This window comes from Fukomys damarensis, unplaced genomic scaffold (assembly GCF_012274545.1).
Source record: "Fukomys damarensis isolate Sample0158 unplaced genomic scaffold, DMR_v1.0_HiC HiC_scaffold_16, whole genome shotgun sequence".
NCBI lineage: Eukaryota > Metazoa > Chordata > Mammalia > Rodentia > Bathyergidae > Fukomys > Fukomys damarensis.
Window position 1 is genome coordinate 12067726 of NW_022900928.1, and position 15911 is coordinate 12083636.

The 15911-nt window shown below is 43.0% G+C and overlaps 1 protein-coding gene across 5 annotated transcripts in view; it reads left to right on the top strand.

Annotated features, from left to right (window-relative positions):
- Positions 1-15161, top strand: part of Hps5 (HPS5 biogenesis of lysosomal organelles complex 2 subunit 2) — a 40863-nt gene extending 25702 nt beyond the window's left edge. For 4 of the 5 annotated variants that reach the window (XM_010615135.2, XM_010615137.2, XM_010615136.2 and 1 more), the window contains exons 17-23: positions 2455-2575; positions 2866-3021; positions 3651-3770; positions 4590-4703; positions 6205-6311; positions 8978-9248; positions 11481-12430. In XM_010615135.2, coding sequence (XP_010613437.1) covers positions 2455-2575; positions 2866-3021; positions 3651-3770; positions 4590-4703; positions 6205-6311; positions 8978-9248; positions 11481-11541 — 950 coding nt within the window. In that variant the 3' untranslated portion in view covers positions 11542-12430. The other variant, XR_778531.3, reaches the window with a different exon arrangement.
- The last annotated feature ends 750 nt before the right edge of the window (positions 15162-15911 follow it).

Consider the following 15911-nt stretch of genomic DNA (forward strand, 5'->3'; position numbering starts at 1 on the left):
TTGTTTGGTTTTTTGAGACAGGGTTTCTCTATGTAGTTCAGACTGCTCTGGAACTCACTGTATAGTCCAGGCTGGTCTCAAACTCACAGCAATCCTCCTGCCTCAGCCTCCTGAGTGCTGGGATCACAGGCATGTGCCACCATGCCCAGCTTTCTCAATTTAATTTTTTAATAGTTCTTTAAACTTTGGTTTAATTTGTAACTCTAGTATAAGAAATTTTATTTTTCTCACAGTCACATTGAGAAAGTGATGTAGCAATGTCGAAACTATTGGGGTTAGAGTAAAATGTTTGTAAATGCAGATATATACAAATAAGAAAATCTTTCATGTAACTTAAAAATATGGAAATAATGTATGCCATATATTGAGTGTACTTTGTGCCATATAAAATAGCAAACAGTTTTTAGGCATTATCTCATTTTATCCTGCCAACAATCTTTACCATAGATGCGGAAACTGAAGTGCAGAGATAACCTTAATTGGGTAGGCTAAACTTCTGTAATATCTTGTAGTGTAATAATTCAGATATAATAGAAGTTTATTTCTTGCTCGTAAAACTCCAGGACAGTTGTTCCAGGTCAATTACATGTAGTCATAAAGCATTTCCAGTTCTTTCTGTTATTTTAAGCTCCATCCCCCTTTTGGGGTTGTGGTGGAGGTTGGCTTGCTGTGTCCAAGGGAAGGCACGTGAGCATGCTCTCTGACAGGCCTGGCCTGGTAGCAGCTTACCTCTTGTCTGTTCACATTGCATGGGTGAGAATTCTTTCACATAGCCCTACCTGACTGCAGACCGGACTGGGATGTGTAAGCTAGCCACGGATCCAGGAGGGAGAGAACGGATATGGGGGAAAGCTGGCCTGTCTGCCTCAAACACTGGTGCTCAGCCAGTAGTAGTTTACCTCAGACTTGACTGGAGGTCATACTGTTTGTCATCCTGACATAGACACATAGAGGTAAATTTTCTTCACAATGCTTTGGAATCTTGTTTTTGAAGAGATAAATATTTACTACTTGAATAACAGTGGCCGTGCTTCCAATAACTGATTTAGACTCTACACAGAATTTTCCTTTATCACCAAAGTGAACTGCTACAGGTGGAAATAACACTTTTATAGTATCTGACTTAATGATCTTTTAGCTTTCTTGAAACATGCATCTATAGTTATAATTCTGTTTCAATCCACAGATAGGAGTTTTAAAAAGCATAAGAAATGATTTTAGATTATTTTTCTGAGTTGAGGTAGATTGCCTTTTATGTTAAATTTGAAACAATTTATTTCCTTTCAAATAGATTGAAGTACATGACAGTATTACTTACTGGAAATTTACTCTTTCTCTATTATGTGAGCAGACCCAATCTGGTCACAGGAGAGCAGCAGAAAGAATCTGCATCAGATGGAGTGGTGGCTGTCACTTGTGGCTAGTGCTGGCCAGAGCAAGGCGGTAGGCAGTTTGAGGCAATGCACCTGTTCACTAGAGTTTAGGCAGTAAGTCTGACTGAGCTCCCACCCAGGCATAGAGCTTTCCCTTACTTGTCCACTCTCAGTGTAGCTTCCTCGTGGAATTCTTGTAAGTCCTTATTATCTAACATAATCAAATGGAAGCAGCAAGACTGGAGGGAAAATGGCATTTTTAACAGATGTATCAGAAACTGAGGGTTGGCTTTTTAGAAACGGTTCATTGAACAGTCTGTCCTTCTAAAGATGTAAGTGTGAAAGACAGCTTTTGGGACTGATGTTTGGGACTTATCTTTAGAGCCAGTTGAAAACTACTTGACAAAAAATTCATTTTACTTTAGATTCATAGCGTTTTGGTTTTTTGTTTTGTTTTTTGGTACTGGGGATCGAACTTGGGCCCTTGCTCTTGTGAGGCAGGCGGCGGAACCACAAGCCAAATCCCCAGCTCTAGGTCAAATATTTTAAAATTAATTTATGAATTTAATTAATTTAATTCTAAAAGATGAAATAAGGCTATACTCCTAGAAGAAAAACAGAGCAGCGTGGCATAGATGGTAGATATATAGGGCTTGTGATAGCTATATATTTATCTATATATCATAGACATATATAGCGTCAGATACTAATTTTTTTTGGTACCAGGGATTGAACTCGGGACCTTGCACTTGTGAGGCAGGTGGCAGAATCACTGAGCCAAATCCCCGGCCCTCAGATACTAATTTTTAAGGATAATATTTATATGTTCACTACCTGTTCCTTTGTCTGACTTAAAACTACAATATGCTTTATCTTAGTTTGATTTTAAGGGTGCTTAAAGTAGAGATTACATCTCATTGTTTTTCTTTTGGTCTCTCCTACAATGCTTAACAAACACAAGAATAGAATAGAGTTGGTGCGCAAAGTAGGTATGTGACTAATGGTTGTTAAATGAATGTATTCATGAATTGAATATTTGCAGCTAAGAGATGAAGGGAAAAGGATGTGCTTTATTTTTCAGAAATAGCAAGTTCTAATCCTACATATATGGAGATGGGAGAAGGAGACCTACCGACAAGATTAAAGTTATTGGATGACTCCATTCCTTTTGACAGTCCTTTGTTGATTGCTTATGCTACCCGGTAGGTTGTTCTACATGTGGTTTATAGGAAGGCTAATGTGTTCTGTGTTTATTTATGACACTGGGTATGAAATGTAGGACACTGAGCTACATATCAGCCTATTTTTTTGAGTCAGACTCTCAATAAGTTGCTACATTTCCTTGGCAGGGCTTGAATAATATGCTCTGTTTTTTTTTGTGTGTGTATGTGTGTGGTATTGGGGATAGAACTCAGGACCTTGCACTTGCCGGGTTGGCACAGTGCCACTGAGCTACATCCTTGGCCCTAATATGTTCTGTTTTAAAATGCAGGTTATATGAGAAGTTTGGAGAATCTGCCCTTCGATCCTTGATCAGGTTTTATCCATCCATTTTGCCCTCCGACGTCATACAACTTTGTCGCCATCATCCAGCTCAGTTTCTTGCCTATTTAGATGGTTTAGTGAAATCAAGACCTGAAGACCAGCGGTGAGGAGAGCAGACTTATTGAATTGCCTGTCTTTGGATAATGCATGCTTAACCTTTATCAGCAGGTGTAACATTTTTCCTGCAGCACCTACTATGGAAGATGAGAGTTTGGGTGATCTTGTACCACACTGCCACGCTGCACAAATGTGCGCGGAGCACAGTTCTTTACTTTCCCCCGCTCTCAGGGTTTTTTAGGGCCTAGGCAAAGTCAAATGAGCTTCTTGTCTCTCACAGTGGAACTACTGCTCTGTTCATTGACAGTATCTCAGCTTTTTGGGGTGGATCTCAGTTCTAGGTCCTCTCTTCTTTTCAGACTGATTCATTATTTCATATCTTTCCATGGGTGGCTGCCACACTGATTTTTATTTCTTCTATTCCTGTGTGTTGACATTTTCCTTATTATCTTGCCTTTCTTTGGATAGTGCATTACCTCTTTATCAGCAGGGGTTCAGTTATTCATTTAAAATGCTAAAATTTTCACCAGCATTTCTAGATATTTTTCAATAAATGAGTTTTCATGTTAATTTTATTTATTATCTTGATCCCTTAATGAAACTTTATTCATACCCCTACCCTTTATGTTTTTTCTCATGAAGATTGGTGATTTTTTTTCCCCAATTTTCTTTCAGGTCCTCTTTCCTAGAGTCCCTTCTACAACCAGGGTCCTTAAGATTAGATTGGCTACTTTTGGCAGTGTCCCACGATACTCCACCAAGCACAAGTACTATGGATGATGAAGGGTACCCCAAGTAAGGAAGAGTTCTTTTTCTATGCACTGTGTTCTGTTGTTGCTTTGGAATGCAACCGTTTTATTCATGTGTACCATTCTGTGGGAGAGACTGACCCAATTCGTAGTAGTAATGAGATTATATGAACTTCTTAGTGGTTCTGAACATTTTTTGGTCACAGAGCCCATAAAACTCTGATAATTCCTGCCCGAAAAATGTGCATTCACAGAACATTGATACTTGTATTAGAAATACTCATTCAGGGTAAGCTTTGTAAAAGCCCCTCCAATATCCCGTCTGAGAGTGATGTAATACTGACTTCTGTTTTTGCTCTTGATTACCTAAATTATCTAGTGTTTTTTGTGTGTGTGGCATGGGAATTGGAACCACAGTGTGGAGTGTGCTAGGCAAGTACTATCCTGCTGAGCTGCATCTCTCTAGCCCCTAAATTTCGAGGCTTCTTTTTTTCTCTTTTAGGAATGGAGATCCAACCCAGGGGTATGTTATCACTAAGCTATATACCCTAACCCTTTTTAGTTTTCATTTTGAGACGGGATCTCTGAGTTGCCCAGGCTCACCCCAATTTTATGAGCTTCCTGCCTCAGCCTCTTGAATAACTTCAACTATAGGTGCCATGGTGCCCAGCAAATTTACCTATTTTTTTTTAACAGGAAGAGAGTATAGAAAAAAATAGCTATTTTTCATTTTTCACAAACCAAATAGAAATGTTAGGAAAATATAGTAATAATAGAATATAATTAAACTGAATTCTTACCTATTAGGTGACTAATAATGTAGAGTTTATTTCCTTTCTAATTTACTAAGGTTTTCATTATACAGGCCTCATTCGCACTTGTTCTCCTGGGGTTACAGTCAGCTGATCCTTTATCTAATTAAACTTCCTGCAGATTTTACAACCAAAGAGAAAATGACTGACGTCTGTAAGTCCTGTGGGTAAGTAAGGATTTCCACAGAAACTGAAGTTAGGATTAGAGTCATTTCAGTCAGTGTTAAGGCCCTGAGGTGATGTGCTTTATCATTTGGTAATTCAGTTTTTTATTTATAGGTAAACATACCTTTGTGTTTTAAGAGATAGTAAACATCTTTTTCATTTTAAGTTCTGTGCATATTTTTGTGTAGGAGAGATTGGCCCCTGCTAATTTTGCTCCATGCCTTCTGCTCAGTTGCCAGCCCGTTTTCAGGCCTGAGTTAAGCGCTGGATATCAGTTCTGGTGGATAAAGAAATTCCAAGAAGGGAAAAAAGGCTCAGCAGAAACATTGGTGAGGGGCTCAGGGACAAGCTGAGACTCTGGAGGCACAGTGAGCCCTACAGGCTGGGTTAAGATTTGTGTCTGTAGGGCCAGGGATTCAGCTCAGTGGTTCTGCTGCCTGACTTGCAAGCACAAGGATCTGATAAGTTTGATCCCCGGTACCAAAAAAAAAAAGGATTTGTGTCTCTAGAGGAGCCAGGTAGAGGGCCAGTCAGGTGACAGGAACATTTCCAGAAAAGGCCTGAAAAGCTGACAGTGCTTATTATCTACTTCACCCATGAGGAGATTATTTATGTAGATGTTGTCCTTGGCTTTATGTGGTTTATAATATTTTACAGGAACTCCAGTCTTTATTTCCCTCACACAGTCTCACTCATTTGGTGGTAGGTGTTTGAGACATATCTGCTCACTGATAATGAGGATGAGGCTAGCCAGGGGGTGAGCAATGAGATCATGGGGGACCTTGAAAGCCGGTCAGAAGCTTTTACTATCAGTAGAGACTCTTCAGTTTAGTGGTCCAGAAAAGACAAAATGAAAGTGGAGCCTCTGGAGACCACTTCTGTTGTCACACACAAGGCTTGGATGCAGCAAAACCTGCTGGGAGGCTGTGGTGCTCCTTCAGGGATTCCTGGGCTGAGAAGGAGTGCGCCAAGGGGATCTCAAAGGAGAGTGCAGTGGGACTTGCTAGATGGCCATTGGAGGAGGCTGGGACACCAGGAGAATTTCCACAGTTTGCATATTGGAGAAGAAATGTACTGATTTTTTATGGATTGCAGAATTTATAAAGTATATGAGGCTCATGTGCCTCCTAATTGGTGAGTAGCCTTCAGTGTTATTTTCTTAAGTGCTCTAGATCAAGGTTGTCTGAGAGACTTTTCTGTGGTAATGGAAATGTTCCACTGCATTGTCCAATAAGGGAACCACTAGCTGTGTGTGGCCAAAAAATGTTTGAACTACTGTGAGGTCAACTGAAAAATTGACTTTACACAAAGTGAGTCCTGTATAGTACAGCTGTGAGTCTTACACAGCGCACCGTCAAAGTTGGCAGCTCGCATGCTCCTAAGTTGGGGCCTTCCTGCGCTTCTCATTAATTGAAATTGAAGTAGCCACACGTGGCAGGCGCCCACTGTATTAGACAGCAAACTTCAGATACCGGAACTGCCTCCATATTGGTCTCTTTACAGATTCTGGCCTGGCTATCTCACTCTGTGCTTGGAGCTGGAGAGAAGAAGGGAGGCCTTCACCACCATCGTGCATCTGAATGATATGAGCCTGATGTCGGGGGACAGTGGTGCGTACGTCCCAGCGGGTTACTCCTGCGGGTGGTATTTTAGGAGCCTCTCCAGGCTTTTCCATAAAGAAACGTCGTCATGATCACGTATGTAAATTTAGCTCAGTGTCATACTGGGGGAGTTTAAAACCCTATGCCTTCGATGCATTATGAAACCTGGTCTACTGAACAAGTGTCCGCTGAATCTTGGGTGCTTTGCTGTGCACTTTTCATGTGCTGTTTTGGAATAGCTGCTGTTCAAACACCTTCCAGATGTGTGGACCAAGACACAGAAAGGACGCCTACGTACCCCAGAGTCATGCAGCTGATAAATGCTAGAGCTGGTGTTCAGATCCAGGCCTGTCTCCAAACGTGTGCTCCTTCCTTCATCGTGCTGTCTTAATCAGTCCAAAGTTAGGGCTCATGAAGATGAATTTAAAGTGCAATAGCAGTCAGATTCCCCAGCTCTTCACAGCCGTTTGATGCTTTTTACTTTTGAATTCTCATCGGTGCAACACTGATGAGAAGCAGGACTTGTACACCGGTAGCTGAAGCCTGAGAGTCCCTGCTGCACTCAGAGGGGTGGCCTTGGCCACTGTCACAGTGTGGCTGCGTTCTGCACACAGAGGTGCCAACCCTCTGCCCCACGTCTGTCACAGAAAGACCAGGCCTCTCCCTGAGGCCTTTTTTTAGCCCTTCGGCATGGAGAGGGGAAGTCAGACTTAGTTAGCCAAGAGCCAGTAGGCTGGGGAGGGTCAGCTCCAGACATCGCCACTATGGCTATAATGACTGAGATCTCTTTGTTCCAGAAATGTTTTGAAGGACTAGAACTATAGGTGTGCATAGTCTCCTGAAAAGTAACCCAGGGATTTAGCTCAGGGGCACCATGCCTGCCTCTCAAGCACAAGGCCCCGAGTTCAAATCCCCAGTATCAAAACAGAAAAGAAAAGTAACCAGGAAAATTAAGATATAGGGCCTGGGATTTGTCTCAGTGGTTTTGCCGCCAGCCTCACTAGCACAAGGGCCTGAGTTTGATACCTGGTACAAAAAAAAAAGGAAGAAAGAAAAACACAGAAAAGGGAATTAAGATACACGTGGTTTGTATTTTCAAAGTCACACATGTGTTTGCGTTGGGAAAAAATGGAAAATTCAGGAAACATAACAAATGTAGATATATATCAGCTAAAATCTTCATCACCCACATAAAAGTTCTCTCAATAGTCTGTTGCAGTAATTCTACTAATCAAGTTATTCTTACCCTGATGTATTAAAGGCATCTTCTCTTTACACTTCTGTCTCCAAATGAGGAACATAATGATTTTAGTGCCAAACATACCTCCTATCGCTTTTTCTTTTCCATTAAGTTTATCGGTGCATGTAAAGCAAACATTACAGTCACACTCTTCGTTGGGATCTTGTACCTTTGCGTGACAGGTCTTGCTTCTTGTTTCCTATCGCTTTCTTTTACTCTGCCACCCAGCACTGTGATCCTAGCTGCTTGCCTGGACTGCTGAGGTGACCTCATAACGGGTAACCTGGCTTCCATTCTTGCCTACCTTTAACCTGCTTTCCCCATAGCAGTCAGAATGGTTCCTTTAAACAAAAATCAGAGTGGGTGGCTTCTCTTGTTGAAAGCCCTGGCAATGAACTCGCAACACAGTTCAGGTTCTAAACCTGGTGCGCGAGGCCTGTGCCACTCACCTGCTGCCCGCTGCTGACTCCTGTCTGTGCGCTCTAGGCTGAAACAGTTCTTTGAACTCACTAAGTTCTTTCCTTCCACCTTCCTGATCCTCCCTGCTGCAGTGAATCCATTCTGTGGGCCACGTCCCCAAGTTCTCTGAGCTTAGCTTTCAGTTTGGGGCTTAAATGCCATTTCCTCACAGCTTTGCCCAGGCCTTACAAACCAAAACAGCTATTCCCTCTCTTATTTCTGTTCTTTTCTTTCATAGTGTAGTTTCAGCACAGTTTGTAAGTATATGCGTATTCAGATGTTTACATTCTTTCTTACTAGAGTGTAAAGACTGTAGGCATTGTGTCTGTCTTGCTCATCAGCGGGAATCCAGTGCCCCTCCCAGGGTGTGCTATTCGATCTCACTTGGTGTGTGAGTGACAAAACATTGAAGTTAATTATATGATTTCTGTGTGTTCTGAACTGTTTATTCATTAGATGTACAGAAAACCTTCTGCTAAGGCAGTGAGATTGTTTTTAAGATATTTTTAGGTTTTGATATTAAATATTATCCCAGTTTTGACCACCTTCTGTGTGTAGGCGGTAGGTAAGAGTGGTTATGGTAGCACATACCTCTCTCACCAGCTATTTCTGAGGCTAAGGCAGTAAGTTTACAAGTTCAAGGCCAGCCTGGGCAATTTAAGGACATCCTATCCTTTTTTTTTGGATTTTTGAGACAGGGTCTCACTATGTAGTTGAGACTGATCTGGCATTATGTGGCCCAGGCTGGTCTCGAATTCACAGCAATCCTCCTGCCTCAGCCTCCCGAGTGCTGGGATTAGAGGCATGTGCCACCATGCAGGGTCAGTGATATCCTATCTTTAAAAACATTATTTTAATGAAGAAAAATTAAAATGTGACAATGCAGCTCTGTGGAAGAATACCCCTGGGTTCAATCCCCAGTACCAACAAAAGAGAAACAGTGGTCAGAGCCAACTTTATGTCTGTGTCTGTGCAGGTTGGATCCCTGAGACTGTGGAGGAATGGAAATTTCTCCTCCATCTCCTGCAGAGCAAGAGCCCAAGGACAGCCACCCGGGAATCACAGAATGGGAGCGTCAGTGATGGGTCTTCCCCAGTCAGCATGGAAAATGTGGCTCTCTTGTTAGCTAAGTCCGTGGGCCCGGATCGTGCCTGGTCACTGCTACAGGAATGTGGTGTGGCCCCTGAGTTGTCGGAGAAGTTTACTAGAACCTGTGATATCCTGAGGATTGCTGAGAAAAGGCAGAGGTAATGCAGTTTGTCCTGCTGTCTTCTAGACTTTCAGAGGAGGGTGGGACTCTAGAGATCACACAGCCTGGGCCCCTCTTAGCAGAAGAGGAGACAGAGTCATCTGGAGAATTTGTTGAAGAGGCTGCAGTAATACTTCATTCAGGATCATGACTGGGCTACTCTCAGGCTTAATGGGAATACCCAGATAGTATATATGTTTAGTTTTTTATTTTGTTTTGTTTTTTCATATTGGGGATTGGACACAGGACCTTGTACTTGCGAGGCAGGTGTGGGGCCACTGAGCTAAATCCTCTGCCCCTTATTTAGTTCTTTAGGAATATTATTCATACCAGATGACTAATTGTCTCAGCCAAGGTTTATTTCTGTACAACATTGTGGTGATATATATGTAATAAATGAGAAAGAAAAAGAAAGAAAATCACATAACATGAAATAGATCATCTAATCATCTTGTTTCCAGTTCAGTTATATCAAGTATATTTACATTGTTGTGAAACCAATCTCCAGAGCTTTGCCCTTGCAAACTCCAGCCCTGTATCCATTAAATATCGGCGTTTCATTCTTCCTTCCCTGAGACCCCGGAAACCGTCATTCTAGGTTTTCCTTCTTTTTGGTATCAGGGATCTAACTCGGGACCTTGCGCTTGCCAGGGAGGCAGCGGAACCACTGAGCTAAATCCGCAGTCCTGAATCCATCATTCTTATTCCTAAACTTGGCCTGTCCTAGACACATCATCTTCGTGCACTCCTACTGTACTGATTGAGTATTCTTTGTCCAAAGGACTTGGGACCAGAAGTGTTTTAGGTTTCACAGTTTCTTGGATTTTCAAATATGTACATAAACTTTACTGGTTGAGCATCTTTAATCTGAAAATCTAAAATGTGAAATGAGGCAAAGTCCAAATTTCCTTAGAAGTTTTGAATTTCTGGAGTAGATATGCTCAGCTTGTGTCAGTCTGTCTGTGACTGCCTGTTTCTCTTAGCAGAGTGTCTCAGCGTTCATCCGTGCTGTAGCAAGTGTCAGGCTCAGTGATACTCTGCTGTAGGTATATACCACGTGTATTTACCCTTTATCCGTCAGTGAGCACCCGGGCTGTTTCCCCCCTGGATATTGTGTACAGTGCTGCTGTGACGATGGGTGTTCAATTATCTCTTCAAGACCCTGCTCTCATTTCTTTGGATACACACACAGAAGTGGAATTTCCATTGTCTTCATGATGGCTGTACCATTTTACATTTCTACCAAAAGTGCACAAGGGCTCAGGTTTCTCTGTGTCCTAGCCAGCCTTCTCTCTTGAACTTTATTTTGCACCTGCTGGGACTTGTGTCTAGGTGTCCCCTCAAAGCCTCGTGCAGTCATAGGTGGGGCTTTTTGGAGGAGGCTGTGCCTAGGGTGTGTGAGGCTGTGATCAAGAATGTGATGCTAGAATTAAGGGTGTGAGTGCTACCTGTCCTAAAGAGTGGCTTGTCTGACTAAGATACAAAGGACAGAAACAGGGTCATTGCTTGTTGCTTATTGCTTGCTCTTTACTGCCTCTACCTTGAAGTGTTTCTCCTCTGTGATGCCACCCTGCCTTGGAGCCCCCAACCTGTAAACTGACACCTCCAAGAACTGTGAGCCAAACAAGCCTTTCCTCCTTTAACTGTGGGTGTTGGGTGTTGTATGTCAGCAACAGTAAAGTAACTCAGATACCTTCCTTTCGTCCATTCTTCTGTTTTTCCCTTCCTATTTTCTTTTAGGAGTGGTTTACTTTGGCCCCCATTTTTGTATCTTTAGAATACTAGCTGTTTAATGAGCATTAGATAGGATCTTGTTGTTTTGTTTGCATCTTCCTAATGATTAGTGATGCTACCTTCTTTTCATTGCCTTGTTGACTGTTTATAGAGTATCTTTGGAGAAATAACCATTCAATTCCTTTTAGCTTTTTAAAATTCAGGGTAGTTGTTCTTTTCTACCATTCCATAGGTTGTCTTCAGACACATTCATTTCAAAATATGTCTTTTTGGGCCGTGGATTTTGCTCAGTGGTTCCGCCGCCTGCCTCGCAAGCACAAGGTTCCAAGTTCAAGTCCCCCGCCCCAAATGAAACTATCATCAAAATATGTTTGCTAATGCACAGGTTCAGTTTACTGTTTGAATTCTTTCCAGTCTCTGTAGATTTTTAAGTCTTCTGTGAAGAATGAATGTGTAGCTAAATTTGTTTGGTTTTTACCCCCCTTTGGAATTTCAGAGCCTTGATACAAAGCATGCTTGAAAAATGTGATCGGTATCTCTGGTCTCAGCAGACCTAATGGAAGAAGTTTTGAAAAAACACTGAATCGGGCTCCTGAATCTTCAGAATGCAGTGGGGACCTGAAGAGAAGCCGCACCCAGGGGACGGACCCTGCTGCTGTCGGTGTCTGCGCCCTTGGCACGTGTGGTCTGTGACCTCGGCCTTTTTCAACCGAAGTTGCATCGTGAAGGAGTTGGTCCTCGTTTGCTGGCATCAGAGGTGAATGTTACAGCTGTGTAGTATTTCTTTGGAGTGCAGTATTATTTGCTCGTGCACAGTGGATTGGGGGGACTTCTTTCCCACTAAGGCTCCTGTGCTGGGAGCAGAAGCTTTGTACCTCATAAAGATAATGTTATTAACCTGAGTTGAATTCTTTTTGAATCTTTTCTACGTCAGTCTACAAATTACTGAAAATAACCCTGAAGTTAACAGAATTAACATAAAATAAGTGGAATACTAAAGATTCAAATTAGAGATTGAAATAAAATTTCCCATCTCTAAATTGATCTAAAGTCTTTGCCCCGTATTTATTTGACATTTTAAAATTGAACCTCGATACAGTTGAGTAATTCACTAGTCAAGAAGAAACCTACTATTCTTCCTAAGCAGAGTGGGCCAAGAGAAGCGTGCACTTTTAAGCATTGTTTTTGAAAGCCATAATAAAAGAAAGCTGGGTCCTAATCAAGACCGCAGCCAGCGCTTGTGTCATTTGCACTATGTAACCAGATTGTCGTTGTCAGACTGCTGCCCATTTGTAGCACATTCTATTGCTAAGAAATGTAAAAGCGGATGAAAGTTTCCATTTGGAGAGAACATAGATTTGAGGCTTATCTTTGAACAATTTGCAGGAAGGTGAGCTCAGCACGGAGTAAAGTGTTGCTTGCATTGAATGAGTCGAGTTGGGTTTTTTCCCACTTATAGTGCAAGCGGAGTACCCAGACGGGGATTGCTGTCATCCTACACACGACACCTGGATGTGATGTGACCAGGTGGGTGAAGAGGTGGTCAGGGAGAGGCCGCTTCACACCGCCTCTGAACTGCGGGAAGTGTGGAACCTTCCACTGCGAAACGTGACTGCACAGTGGTATCTGACTGTGAGTCTGAGCCGAGGAAAGGGTTAGAGCCCTCCCTTCACTGTCAGCTGGAGTCACACAGTGGCTGGACGAGGGCAGATGGCAAGCACTGGCACTGTGTGCCTTCATTTCCTGACAGCCCTGGCAGGGCACATTGCAGTAATCCGCGTTTACCAGAAGGGCACAGAGAGAAAGTTCTAGCATAACAAACACACGTTGCACCATCTGAACGTGTCTTCCAAGGCAAACAGAGAAGTCAAGCATTTCCATGTGAGCAGTCTGTCTGGGTATTAGGCAGTGTTTTCAGTGACAGCTTAGGTCTTTCACCAGCCTGAAACCTCTAGACAGACTGTGCTTCATGGTTGCTTCGTTTTTGTGCCCCAATTTGACCACTGTTTAGCAGACCTCTGGGGCAGTGCAATGGCAAGAGCCTGTCTTGTGAAACCCACGCCTGGGTCTGAATCTCTGCCTTTTCAATAAAGGACCTGCAAGGTGCTTTGTTTCTCCAAGTTGTAGTTTCCTCGCCTGTTACATGGGAACAGCAGCACTTGTTCAGGGCTGTTTGTGGACTGCATGCGACCCTGCAAGTGCACTTGTAGCCCAGCACCTGGCACACAGGGTGAGGTTCGAGTACCGCTTAGTGAAAATTAGACGAGGCCTACGTGTGGAGCAGGGAGCCTGTGACTATTGTTTGGAAGGTGTGGAAGATCGCTGCTGTAGCTAGCGGTGATCACACTCACAGACACTGGATCTGAATGAAGCAGAGAGTGGGAGGACTAAATCGAAGCGAATCCTTTCCTTGCATATGTTTTTACCGCCCTGTTCACGGCTTAATCATTTACAGTCGTCCTTGCCTCTTCATCTTCTGCTCTCACTTTTAATTACTCACTTCTGATGACTAGGGAAACCCTCTGAGTTCCGTGTTGGCGATGTTTTCCAGCAGTCATTTTTCCCATTCTGAACTGCCGACAATTCCCATTCCCGTTGCTTCCTTCTGGGCCACTGGGGCTCCCTCAGCGATGTCTGAAGTCATGCCCAGTGCCTCCAGTCTTGGCACAGGAAAAGGCAGGCAACTGGGTGTCACCCAGATGGGTGATTTGCAAAGCTGGCCCCTATCAGAGTCAGCACAGGAGCTGCTGAGTCCCAGTGCCAGGGATCCTAACCTCGGAGTGGAATCTGCAGATCTAGGGACTGATTCAGCCTCCCTTACCTTGCCACCCGCCTCACATAGTTCTCCATTTAGGGACAGCAGGGTCCTAATTTGCAGCAGCTGGGAGGCCTCTCAGCATGATTGTTTCTGTCTCTTGGGAAGTTACTTGCTAGCGGGCCAGCCTTAGTCACTTCCCAGACAGAGACTTGTGGCAGTGCCTTCTGCTTTCAAAGTACAGCCTAAACCCTGGAGCTTCAGGATTCGGGTCTCTGTGACTTGGTTCCAAACTGATTCTCCATCTCCCAGCCCAAGTCTGTGCTTCCAGGGACTTCTGGTTCTTGGATACCTGGTGCAGTTTGCTCTCAGCGTTAGTTTCTGCTCCACCCTGACATGCCCTTGTGCTATGTCCACTGAATACAGCCAGGACAGTTGGTACATCTCATTGTCACTGCAATGTTTAGCACTGATGTACTTGAAGCATCCAGGTGACTGTGGTTCACATTTTTTTATTCTGTGGATGAATCTCAGGACCTGTGCCTGCGAGGCAGGCGTGATGCTACTGAGCTAAATCCTCAGCCTGAGTGAGGTTCACTTTTAAGAGTATGTAACTGAGTTGAAAACTATGCTGGCAACCCAGAAAACACTGAATCCACGAACATGGATTTTCCTGTAGTCAACTTGAGCAGTTATGTTTGGGTCCACCTATCTCTTGTGAGGATCTGATGGGTAAGAGAAGAAAGCACTTAGAGCAGGGAATGGCCCATGGTCACCTCTTCCTGAATGGAAATGGACATTGTTACTGTCTCCACCGATCAGTGTTAGAGAAGTGTAATGCCAACCACCAGAAGAAGGACATACTGACTACCGACTCTGACGGGTGGATAGGAATCTCCAGGAGGCATGGACTGAGTGCTGGTGAGATGGTCACTGTTACGGATCTGCGGCACTAGAAGGTGACATTCTATCTTGGTCTGAGTCCAGGAGTGGGGCAGAAAGGAAGGGAAATGACTTTGAGAGTGTTTCTTGATACCATGAGCAGGGACCAGTTAACACCAACTGCAGGAAGGAAAGCGTGAGAAAATGTAAATACTCCTGGAACCAGACCTCCAAGGCAAGGAGAGACCACTGAGTAATCCAGATTCTGCAGAGAAGCAGAAAAGACACAGCTCACTGGCAGAGGAGAGCCTAGAGACAGAGCCTGCAGTTTACCCCAAGCTGAGATACCAGGCCAGCAAGACCTGGGGGGAGGATCTAATTTGGAAAACAAACAGAGGGCTTTGTGAAAACACCGTCCTCCAACACTGCGGGGTCTTTTAGGGTTGTGGAAGGGGCATCACCTCGGGCTGTCCTTTGATTCTAGAGAGGGTCACTGCTGGAGCCTGTGCATGATAGCTGGAGGGATTTTCCTTTTGGGTTTTTTTTTAAGGGTTAAAAGGGGATAGAACTCGCGACCTTGCACTTGTGAGGCAGGTGGCAGCATCACTGAGCTAAATGGCCTGGCCCCTTTTATATATTTTTTTCTTGAAATTAGTGTCAAGCTTTTCCCACTCTAGAAAAAAGGGATATTTTCTCCTCTACTTACTGAAATAATTTGTACAAAAAGGTAATTATTTACCTTTTGGAAAGGTTAAATTTGTCTATCAAACCTTCTATGTATGCTATTTTGTGAGAACAATAAAAATTTCAAAACAATTATGGGATAATTCATAGTTTGAATTTTGTTTTGGTACTCGTGAGTTGTATGTTTTTAACATTTATAAAATTTTTATTTAGCTTCAAATATTGTTTCAATTGCCAAAACATTCTCTTATCATTCCCACTTTATGGAATATATAATATAGGCATATGTTGGTCCAGGTTGCAGTACATGGATGGACAGGTAATCTTACCTCCAATTTCTATTTTGTAACTTGTGTCTGATCTCTTTTTGTAAAAAAATAAATTAAAAACAATCATATTTATTGATCATGCACGTGGCCCATGTTCCCAGTAAGAATGTCATATCCTCTTCCCAGATTACAACAACAAATTGAATTTCACAAACATTTATTGAACATTTTTGTGTGATCTATGTTATGTACTAGGGAAATCAAATTAAGCAAGTAGTTCAACAAATGTCCCAGCCCTCAGGAGTTCACAGCTGGATTTTTTTTTTTTTTTTTTTTT